The sequence below is a fragment of the Apus apus genome, chromosome 2 (assembly GCF_020740795.1).
Source record: "Apus apus isolate bApuApu2 chromosome 2, bApuApu2.pri.cur, whole genome shotgun sequence".
NCBI classification, from domain to species: domain Eukaryota; kingdom Metazoa; phylum Chordata; class Aves; order Apodiformes; family Apodidae; genus Apus; species Apus apus.
Window position 1 is genome coordinate 8,735,270 of NC_067283.1, and position 12,054 is coordinate 8,747,323.

Genomic DNA, 12,054 nt, shown 5'->3' on the forward strand with positions numbered 1-12,054 from the left:
ATCACCAAGCTCTTAAATGGTCACTAAGTTATGTATGAGAATAATGTATAATGCCAGCAAAATTTGTACAAAGAAAGCTTAGTCTTTTGACATGCAAATGATCACAAGAAAGCAGATTTTTCAGTTTGGATTTTTTTTTTTTTGTGATTCAGGCAGCTATTGAATCTCTGGAATTTCAAGAAGAAACAAAAGAAGAATCTGATGAAGAAGAGGATGATGATGAAGAGTCTGGACGATTACGTTTCAAAACTGAACGGAAAGAAGGAACAATAATTAGACTCTCAGATGTGACAAGAGAAAGAAGAAACATTCCAGAAACTTTGGGTAAGCTTTTGTGTCAATGGACTGTTTTGAAGAGTTATAATAAAAGAAAGTAAAAAACAGACTTGCTAAAACTTCTCTAAAATACTTTAATGGCAAAAGGTAGAATGGGCACCTTCTAACTTAGCCTGGCCTGCATCCTGGTGTCCCAAGCCATATGTGGTCGTTTGTAATATGTGTAGTGTCTGTCTTCTTGGGAGGAATGTTCAGGCGTGTGTTGTGAAAACGAATGTGATTTTTGTTCATTGAGACTTCTGTAATGTCTTTAAAAGATGTCATGTTTTCAAGCAGCAACTATCTGATCTGTGCTTCACTATGTAATGTGGTGGAGCACATTTGAAGGAGTTCCTTTGGACTTTGATCCTTGGAAGATTTTCCCTTGAAAACACAAGACTTGTTACTTGTGGTCAGCTGTGAAATAGCTGCATGTTTGCTGTCTTCCACCAGGAACACAGCACACTTAATGAGCCTGTTGTGTTCCTACTGTTGGTTAAGCCTAGTGAAATTTTAACTTACTTGAGGGTGTGTTAGAAAAATATGGAAATTTCTGTTTTCTGCATTCAGGTTTTCTAAAGTGAAACAGTCTGGATCTCTTGCACCACCTTGATTGTTTAGGTAGTGTCTGAAAGGGTGTATTTTCTTCATATTTGAGTAGCATAACAAATGTATTTGTTTCTAGGAGCACTGCTCTGTGTAGCTGATGAATTTGCCACTGCTAGTTCAGAAGAAGCAGAGGATTTGCCACTTTCTTGCAGCTGCTCTGTTTATAAATACAATCACATTGTTTTATGGTTTGAGAGAGAATTTCAGGACCTCTCATGTGTCCTGAGTACTCAAGTATCTGATACTGGTGGTTTTTAAAATTCTCTGGCATGTGCCTGCACTACTGGGGATAGATAACTGTATTGCCTCTTCATGCTGGCCTTATGGTGGTGGAAATAAGTAATAATAACAGTCAAATTAAAAGGTGATATTAGGGAGATGGACAGATACTAAGTCTTGCTTTCAGAAAGGTGTAGCATTCTCATAGTTCTACTACTAGGCCAAAATAATTCAGACTAAGGAGGAAGAGCTCTGATCTTTTCAAGAGAATCAAGATATGCAAGAGGGATGAGTGGTAATGAAGGCAAATTGTCAGATAGTGTTGGCTAATTGTCAGATACCACTGGGAGAAGATGTATTTTTTGATGATACTTCAAGTTTTCCTAGACTGTAAGGATGGATTCTTCACACAGCATTGCTTTAAGATGGATGCCATGCAGTGTGAACTTTGAAGCTGGATGCTTCTGCTTTCTTTCCAGACAAGTCAGTGTCTTTGAGACAACAGGGTATTTCTGAATTTTGGAGCATGTACCTAGATTGCTGGAACTCAGCCTGATTAAATTTTCATCTTACCTTAAAAGTCTTGTTTTGCAAAGGATGCTAGTTCTGAGGATTTTTCTTGAGTTGCATAGCCTATTAATTCTATTATTTCGTTGCAAGGAATTTGGGTTTTTGCGATGCATGGAAAAATGGAAAAGCATTAATTCTATAACAAAAAATGGAAAAGCATTAATTCTATAACAAAGGTGTTGTGGCTTGTTAGGGAGCAGCAAGGAGTCAGCTGCAGAGGCTGAACCAGACTTTCACAGTGGCATTCATGTAGGCCATGTCATGCTGTGAGAGATGTCAGTGCATGATTTTGAGTCAAGAGCTTTCTCATCTGTTGTTAGTGTTTAGCAAATAGCTCCTTTTACTTGCAATTTCAGGCAAAGTGTGCATTAAGGGACTTTATTCAGCATTGCTTTGATAATCAGGAATTGAGTCTGATTAGAATAAGACTGAAGGGAAGCCTTAAGAGGCACAGAGGAATCTGTATGAGCAAGGGATATTTTAGCTGAGGTGCATTCAAAATGTGTTTTCAACCGTAAGACCATATTTTTACACACCACATGCAGACAAGATTTCGTTTATACAAAAGGTGCAGGTGACTTTACAAAACAATATTTTAAAAACAAGAGTACACTGGGCTACCTGTCTGCACATAATTGCAGGTATTTTTGTGTCTAGGGGTTTACTCTATAGTTTAATATAAGGATAAGACCAACCAGTGAGGAGAGAACTGTAGTGGATCTTTATGATTAAAGTGGTTTGAATTAGACTTACTTTTAAGTGTAAGTGATTTGGGATGTAGCTCTTGAGATATAAGGAAAAGGTGATGCAAATGTGGATAAAGAGCATTTTTTGAAATTAAACTTTGGCAAAAATACGGTCTTGCCATTTTGAAATGGTTTCTATTCATTCTAGTTTATCATGTTAATTTGTTGATAGAGACCAAGTAATTGACCATGTGATGGGAAGTTAAACTGAAAAAAAAGTTTGCATGTAAATATCTGCCTGCTTTTGAGATTATAGAGCAGGTTTTTACAGATGCTACTGGTTTAAAAATGTAACTTCATTGCAGAGCTACATCTCCTTTCTTTAAAATCTGAACATACTTGAGAAAACACTTAAAGAGGAATTAACATTTCAGTTGAAGTTACAAACGTAATTTCCATCCTGTCACATTTTGGTGACCTTTTGTGACAGCTTGTCTCTATTGGAGGAGTGCATTCTTACTTGCTGATTAAAAATGTCATTTGAAACCATTTTATTACCAGCAATAGTGAAATTAATCTTGACACTTAGAGACACTAGAAACATAATTGCTGATTCACTGCATTAACTGTGTGTGTGAGAACTGTGCAGTCAGGATGAGAATAAGTGTGTGTTGTATATGTAAGTTATGTAAAACAGAGTAGTCTCATAAATGTAACTCAGATTCTTCCTAAACCTTTGTTTTAACCCAGGGTAATATAAGTAGTGGGTTTGAAAAGTTTAAAGGAGTGTTATTGTAGGACAACTATGCAATCAATATCTAGAGATACTGAGTTTGTAATCTTTGAGAAATACATAACTTTTTTCAGCACATGTAGTTGAAATCCATCCAGAGTTGAAAATGTCATTATGCTCTGGATTTACTTACCCATTAAGAATGTGAAAAAAAAAAATAAATGGCTTTGCTTGGCACCACCAAACTAAACTATACTCTAGACCTAATCTTAAAAACCCCTATGCTTGTGCAGAGCAATTTGCAAAGTGATAACAATGATTCTTGGATGTGGTAGTACTTTTTGTTAAGTCCTTTGATGGTTTATGTTCACTCTAACTAGTTACTGAGATTTTGGACAAGACTACAAGATTAAAAGAGTGGTTTCACTGTTGTGCTGTGTGCAGAAGCACATAGTGTAGTCAGGCTGCAAGTCTGGATGATGCGGGGAGGAAAGAACAAAGGAGAATCTTTGTTGTCTCTTTTTAGATTGTATATATAAATGTGTATTTTTTATAACTGTACTGCAGTGTGATTTATGTCGTAAATCTCTGCATTATTTATGATAATGCAGATTCTGGGATTCTCAGACTTGAGGATTTGAAGTGCCCTTGCTGTTTGAGCCACCCAAGGCAGATGTAGCTGCAGAGACATGTGCTCAGGTTTGGTGTAGGCAGGAGCTGGAGCACCCTGCACATGCTGTCCAGGGGGCATGGCAGTGTCCAGCCTGGCTCAGTGTGTCACAACACACGCGAGCTCTTAGCCAGGGAGGAGGAGTTGGCCTTTTGATGTGAGTATCTGGCTGTGCTTTGGAAGAGGCTAGGGAGTAAAGAAGATCTCTGCTTATCACCTCTTTTCTGGTTAGTGGTTTGATCTTGCTTTCAGGGAAGACCGGTAGGACACTTCTGTGGTCATAGATGTATAGATGTAATGATAATTGACAAGGCATGGATTTGACAGATAGATGGACCACTCAGTGGATAAGAGATTGGCTGGATGGCCACACCCAGAGAGTTGTGGTCAATGGCTCAATGTCCAAATGGAGGCAGGTGATGGGTGGTGTCCCTCGGGGGTCAGTATTGGGACCAATGCTGTTTGACATTTTCAGAGACATGGACAGTGAGATTGAGTGTATCCTCAGCAAGTTTGCTGATGATACCAAGCTATGTGGTGTGGTTGAGACCCGAGAGGGAAGGGATGCCATCCAGAGGAACCTTGGCAGGCTGGAGAGGTGGGCCAGTGCCAGCCTCGTGAAGTTCAACAAGGCCAAGTACAGGGTCCTGCACCTGGGTCAGCATAACCCCAGGCACAAATACAGGCTGGGGGGAGAATGGCTGGAGAGCAGTCCTGAGGAGAGGACTTGAGGTGGTAGCTGATGAGAAGCTTGACATGAGCTGCCAGTGCGCACTGGAGCCCAGAGAGCCAACTGCATCCTGGGCTGCATCAAAAGAAGTGTGGCCAGCAGGGCCAGGGAGGGGTTTCTGCCCTTCTGCTCTGCTCTGGTGAGACCCCACCTGGAATACTGTGTGCAGTTCTGGTGCCCTCAGCACAAGAAAGATACAGACCTGTTGGAGAGGGTCCAGAGAAGGGCCACCAAGATGATCAAAGGCCTGGAGCACCTCTGCTATGAAGACAGGCTGAGAGAGTTGGGGCTGTTCAGCCTAGAGAAGAGAAGGCTGCAGGGAGACCTTATAGCACCTTCTAGTACTTGAAAGGGGCCTACAGGAAAGTTGGGGAGGGGCTTTTCATCAGAGAAGATAGTGATAGGACAAGGGGTAATGGTTTTAAACTGAGAGAGGTGAGGTTAGATAGGTTAGATATTAGGAAGAAATTCTTCACTCTAAGGGTAATGAGGAACTGGAGTGGGTGGGCCAGGGAGGTTGTTGATGCCCTATCCCTGGAGGTTTTTAAGGCCATGTTGGATGAGGTTTTGTGCAACCTGGTCTAGAGGTGGGGTTCCCTGCTCATGGCAGGAGGGTTGGAACTTGATGATCTTTAAGGTCCCTTCCAACCTTAATGATTCTATGATTCTATGATAGTTGCTGCTTGAATTCAGGGGGGTTTCTGTTTTGGTTGGGATATTTTTCCAAGATCAGTATTAGACACAGTTTCACTTTTCTGGCTGAAAAACTGAATAGGTGGGCTGTGCCTTTAAAGATTCAGCCTTTAAAATTCTATAACTTTTGTGTAGAGCAAGTAGGAAAGCAATTTATTAGTTTTCATTGTAGAGATAGTGAAAAGTACCTGCCTATCAAGGATTCTGTGGACTGACTATGCGGAGAATCCTGTTGTCCCTTTCCCAAGCTTAAATAACACAGTTCCCTGAAGTAATTGTATTTGTAGCAGCCCATTCTTTCTTCTTTAATTTCATTAAAAAGTACTTTACACCTGCCGCATGCTCAGGATGCCTTACAGGATTTGGATCCTCTTTGGTGAAAGGGAGGAGAGCTCTTGCTTCGAAATGTAATGGCACCATTTGTACGTATCTTAAGAGATAGAGGTCTGGCTTTCCTGCAGACCAACTAAAAGCCATGATAGCCCTTTCACACTTCCAAGTCTGTGAAGGAACTGAACATACTGCCGGTGTGGACAGGAAGAAGGCTTCAAATCAAAGTTCAAATCCCTATAAATATTAAGTGGTTGCATACTAGAAAAATACTTCCAGGACCAGAAGGTCCTCCTTTAGAACAGGCTAATGCGCAAGACAATCTGGAGGATAAAATCTGTTTATAAGGAAGATTCAATATCTCCTTTTACTGTAAAGTTTACTAGGGGTTTCATTATACTGCCTGACATCTCTGCAGATAATTGAGATGTATTTAAAGATAACACAAATGTGAGAGGAGCCATGGTCTCCTCTTACAGCATAAGGCAAACTTCAGTAGCATTTAATAAAAACCACATTTGTTTCATTTACCTGCTGCTTTTTGCCTGTGCAACAGACACAATATCTGCATGCTTTTTTCTTCTAAAGATGTCTTTAATGAAAAGTTAACATGCCACCTAAAGGAGATGAAAATGCCTACAAATATTATGTTGCAGAGATACTTCTAAAGTTCTAGAGGTGTTTTCTTAGTGATATTTTCCATCTTTTCAGCATGAAGCTAAAATATGTTTCTTCATCTGTCTCTCGTAACAGAACTTTCTGCAGAAGCCAAAGCAGCATTACTTGAATTTGAAGAGAGAGAAAGGCAGCTTAAACAGGGACGATATGGCTCAAGGAGAGGAGGTCGAAGAGGAGGATCTGTTATGTGCCATGGAATGGGAGAACAAAGGAGAGACAATAATGATAGGGGAAGAATGAAGGATCACAGGCCTGCGTTGCTGCCAAACCAGCCGTCGACAATGGTACCTTTTAATCCTTAGTATTCTTTGAATGTACACTCAGGAAATTACGGTGAAGTGCATTCCAAATTGTGAATCTTTGCAAAGGTTTTACATGTGCTTTTTGCTCTTTAGGGCGCTTTTAGGCAAGATGGGCTTTATGTAATGTGGTGATTGTGAAAGTATGTGCCTCAGCTTTAGGAATCTCAAGGCCTTCAACTGAAAAGTAGTGGTTGACTCATAGTACACAATCAGGCTTGCCAACTGGTTTGCATAAGGACGGAGGAAAAAGCTGATTCCTCTGCAAAGTCCTCTACATGCAACATGCAAACATGTTCAGTCCCACATTACTAATAGTAATTTAGTTAAAACAATAAGATTCTGTAAAATATTTCTTGGCTTTTGTCAAACGAATATTTTTGCTGATACTTCTAAGATTTTTATTTATATACCTGCCATACTACTGTGGAGGCAAATAAGACCATAGGAAGATAATCAGCACTTAATAAACCAGTATGTTGGGACTTAGATGAAATTTAGGTTTGTTACTCTTTTTTTCCCCTGTGCTTTGAATCACAAACTAGTAAATGTTACTTGTTTTCCATTAAAAAAAAAGCCCTAGCAAGTGTGTGATCAAGAGATTGCCCACACGTATTTTACTTAACTGTCATCAAATGTACTGGAAGCTGAGATTGTAGAACAAAGCCTGTGTATGTCTTTGCAGGGCAAGGTCATCTGTATTAGGCAAAGGGGATTTTTTCCAGCAGCAGTAGCTGTAGGTGCTGAGCACTAGCAGGAGTCGGTGGATATCTCAGTGGTTGAGAGCCCTGCACTAGAATATTTCATGCTTTTAAAACAGTGAAGGTGGAACAATTTCTTTTCTGTATTGCTGCAGTCTTTGCTAGTTATTTTGATCTTCAATGTTGTAAACAGATGATGCTCATCACAGTATCTTCTTTCTGTGCATACTCCGTAGCTGCTTTGCTTTATGTATATGGCTGCTGAAAAAAATGTGTCAGATCTTTGTTACTAAAAGGTTGCCTGTTTGGGACTCTGCTTGAACTACCATTTGGGAGTTACTTGGGTAGGACTGATATTTTGTGAGTACAGAAGCAGGAGAATGTCTCTGAAGAGAAACAATACACTTTTTTATTATTATAACTGCTCTTGGCCATTTGTGTTTGAGCAGGTTGACCAGGAAGAGACTTTTCTGTGCTAGGAAAGGTACCTCTAAAAGGTATATTTAGTTTTTTTTCTTCAGACAGTGTGGGTAGGTGGGCTGCACTGATATCTTAAGAATCTGGCTTACCTAGCATTAGTGACAAAAGTAAAAATACAAGTTGTTTTCTCAGAGAGGCTATTCTATATGTGAGAAAAAGTTAGTGAATTTGTTTTGATACTAGGGCTCAGATTTCTAGCAATCATCACATATACATTATTGCAGTTGATGAATTTCCAGTGACATGTGCAGAACTCTACATATGAAACAAGAGGGTTTCACTGTTAAAAATAAGTGAATTAATGTCTGTGTTCCCAGTGTGCTTCCTTGCTCTTTGCCATCCTGTACTTCACATGGATGTCTTTGATTGTTACTTGGCTTTCCTGTGCTGATTTCCTGTTTCTTAATCATTCAAGTTGATGATATGGGAAATAAGTTTTTCTGTTAGTATTTGTCCTTAATTGTTCTCCAAAGGTGTCTTGGTTTTGTGCTGGTTTATGTCAAGATATTTTAATGTTAAAGCCTATTGACTTTATTCTTTTGTCTGACTTTAGACTCATTCACAGAGGTTAATTCCAACACACCAGCAACCTGTTAGGAGTCTGTTCCAGCAGCACCAACAGCAGCAGCAGCACCAACAGCAGCAGCAACAGCAGCAACAACAACAGCAGCAGCAGCAGCAACAGTTACAATCTCTGCTTCCTTTACAGCATCAGCATCATTCTTCTCCTCCTCCAGGGCTACATATGCCCCCTCAGATAGAAACGCCTAGAATAATGATGACTCCACCTCCTGTGACACCTCAACAACCGAAGAACATACACATAAATCCTCATTTCAAGGGGACAGTAGTGACACCTGTTCAAGGTGAGCTTTGAACACCTTCCCAGTCATGTGAGTGTGACTCATTTTTTGCCAGGGATGCAACAGTTTTTCTCATTTAATGAAGAAGTGTTTCAGGCTGGTATTTTTTCACTTAAGCTTGAAACAAATGTTTTGCCTCAAGTAAGACATAATATGGGACTGTGGCCAGCTGAAATAGCAAAGCCTTTTCAACTTCTTTATCATCTTTGTTGCTCTACTGTGAAGCCTGCAAAGAGCAGTAACAATGGAAACTGAGAAGAGAATGTGCTTTTTGACAGTAGCAAATGTCAGTTTTCAAAACTAGGTAAGAACTGCCGTTTCTGATTTCCTACACCATTCCAGCTTCAGCTGAGCATTCACAGGATGACCACCTGCTTGTTTCAGTGAGAGTACACTGAGGCACTTCTTGCACTGTAATTGCTCTGTGAAAGGTACCAGCTGCTGTCCTTACTTGACAAAATACGTGCCTTCAGTTCTCCTTTTAGTCCCACATTTGTGATTGCTTTGTTCAGATCCTACAAGTATGCTTTTTCTGGAACTTAGCACAAGCACTTTTTGGGCTGTGCTTTTCAGGGCAGCTCTCAGCAGAGCTGTTAGCATTACTACTTACTTGGGAAGTGTTTAATCCCTAAGATGACTTAAAAAAGAGTTAACTGTATATCTCTGATTTGTTGTTCTGTTGGGACTAAGCAAAGTAAATACATACATATTTGTGTGTATTTACTGTTAGGTTTTCTGTATTTCCCCCCCTTCAAATAAGCAGAACTCCAAGCTAGTGCTATCTTTGCTTCATTTCTTTGACCAAAGAAAGGTAGGAATTTGGAAGGGTAGGATTTCTCCAGTTGATACAGATCTGTTAGGCTTCCCAGAGGTGGCTTCATAGTAGCTGCCTTGTAGAGATTATTTCACTTTTTCCTGTCTAATAATATTAGTGCTTCCCACCAAATTATGCATCAGGACAGATTATGTGGAATCAGTCCAAAAGGTCCTTCACTCTTGGATTTGTGCCTTCTGCGCATTTTCCTAACATTTGCAAAGCAACAGTTCTCATTTTATGAAAAGCAAAAATTGTTTTCAGAGTATTCTAGATGCTTCTCTGCTCTCCCCATGAAACAGTCAACAGATCATTTGCATCTAAGTGAACAAGTTTCCTCCTAATGCCAGCAGTGACTACTGAGATTTTTGCTTTTGCCTAACATCAAAACTATACCAGTGTATCTTTTTTTTTCTTTTGCCTGAGGTTTTTTTTGTTATCAGCACTACAGTCTGTGGCACTGTATTCCAGAGGTGTTGCTTTATTTTGAGCATAGTTTGTTTTTTTCTGTCTTCACTTGCAGATATTCATTTTAACAAAGTTGTGAACCTCCTGCATGTTAGGAGATAATCAATATTGGATTTGTAGTCTTTTTCTTTTTTTAGATGGTATACCTGCTGACTTTGTGTGCACATTAATTTCTTGACTGTTAAAAGATGACTTGTCCTCTCAGAATGAGCAGCTCTGGAGAATGAGTGATCCATTTTTGAATGGTCTAAGACCTGGGTTTCAGTGAGGAAGAACTTTGCTATGTGTATTGATAGCAACTGACTCATGAAATACCTTTGTGTCATCCATTTTGCTGAAGGAGTCCTCAGCAAGACTACTGAATTTCTAATAGCTATGCAGCATACTATTAAATGCAGTCTTTCAATACTGTAGAATTTTAATCTTCTTGATTAGAGAACGTGTATGGGAAGCTTAGTCTTCTGTAGTGGCTGAGAGTAGTGGCCATCTCAGTCTCTTAGTTTGCAGCAGTACAGTAATGTTCCATGAATAGATACATTTGCATACCTAAGTAAAATGTGTAGGAAATTGGTAGTCATCTTCAGGGATGCAATGGCATTTGCCTGCAAAGATGAATTTTTAAACATCACTGCAGGAAAATGGTAGACAGAAATTCCAATGTAGGGAGAGCTATCCTAAATTTCCTCTTAAGTCCTCCTCAGTTTAATCAATCTGCTTGAAGCCCTAATAGACAGAGACTGGTAGTTTCAGCATTAGTATGTATTTCACATGCAGCCTCATTTGTTTCAGGGTAACAGGAAGTGAGAAAGATCAGATTGACTTCATCATGATGTCCTGCCCCTTCCTGCCTGAATAAGTTTCCAGATGCATGAGGATTTTTACACATTGGAGAATTCAGTAGTTAGATCCAAAGTTTATTTGGATTCTGTTGTTGAAAATGTGATAGCTAGAAGGCAAAAATGCCATGTCTGGAAGTGCATGATATGCACACTTGGGTTCTGGTAATTTTAATGGTGTGCTGTCATGTTTTAATGTAGGCTGGCATTTTCGTTCCTCTCTAATTTTATGGCAGGATTAAGCTCACATGCTTCTAATTGTCAGCACCAGGGACACTTTTTCTAACTGCAGAATGTAGAAATATCCTTTCTCATAATCTTTTTGGCTTGAGTTAGTCTTGAAATGCATTGAGTGTATCAGTACTTTCTAAAATAGACTCAAACCTCCTGTAAATTGTTATAAAATTTTCTGTGAATAGAATAGTCTGTATAAGAGCTCTAGTAGTAGCCAACAACTTCAGCCTGAAAATGAGTTGAAGCCCTTCTGAAGAATCCTGTCATTAACTTCTTTCTTTGATGTCTCAAAGGCACATTGCTCAACAGTGGTCACTGTCTCCCTGCCCAGCCTTGAATTTTGATTCAAAAAAACAATTACTTTCAAGTCAGTGTTGTTTCAAACAAATGTCTGCTATTTTTAGTCTTTGAAGCATCATGAATTATTAAGGAGGGCTCAGTCTTATCAAACCCCCTAGAATGGTTATGTGAGCCTCTGCACATACCTGCTGCAGATTCTGTTCAGTTGCCATTCAGCTCTGCCTTTTGTGCCATTGGACTCATAGAATTGTTTAGGTTGGAAAAAAAATTTAAGATCACCCGGTCCAACCATTAACAGCTTTATCTTCTTTTTGTCCTGTTCTATAAAGTAGCTCTGAGTTGTAAGCAGTAACTCTTGGCTGAGTGCATGTCCAAACCTGAATATAATAATTTACAAATACTAGAGGACTGTACATGTGCTATGAAATACCAATTCAGCCTGTGATACAGGTGCTGAGTTTTTTTCCCCTTCATGTTTATACCACGAATAACTTGTTTCAGGTTGTACTTCTGAACAAATAATCAGTAGGAGAATTGCTTCTTCATCTTTTCAGGTACAGCTTTGCAATTTACAGCCAAAACCAATTTAATCCTCTTAAAATAGTGTCTTAGCAACATGCTATATATTATTTTTACACATACTTTCAAACCTGTGGAAGATGTGACACCAGGAAAATGAAGGCTTATTTGAGACTTTTTTGCTGCTTCAGCAAGTATCCAAGGATTGAAAGGGCACAGAGTTTGAACTACTGTCTTTCATGAGTATTAAATTCATTTGCTTAAAAAAAAAATAGATTTTTATATGCTACTGCCAGAGGCAGGATAC

At 39.4% G+C, this 12,054-nt stretch overlaps 1 protein-coding gene across 5 annotated transcripts in view; it reads left to right on the forward strand.

Annotated features, from left to right (window-relative positions):
* The window catches only part of RBM33 (RNA binding motif protein 33), a 94,453-nt gene that overhangs the window by 25,628 nt on the left and 56,771 nt on the right, over positions 1-12,054 (forward strand). For 4 of the 5 annotated variants that reach the window (XM_051609282.1, XM_051609283.1, XM_051609286.1 and 1 more), the window contains exons 7-9: positions 153-324; positions 6,309-6,517; positions 8,267-8,579. In XM_051609282.1, the coding sequence (XP_051465242.1) occupies positions 153-324; positions 6,309-6,517; positions 8,267-8,579 (694 nt within the window). The remainder of the gene's footprint in view (positions 1-152; positions 325-6,308; positions 6,518-8,266; positions 8,580-12,054) is intronic. The other variant, XM_051609285.1, reaches the window with a different exon arrangement.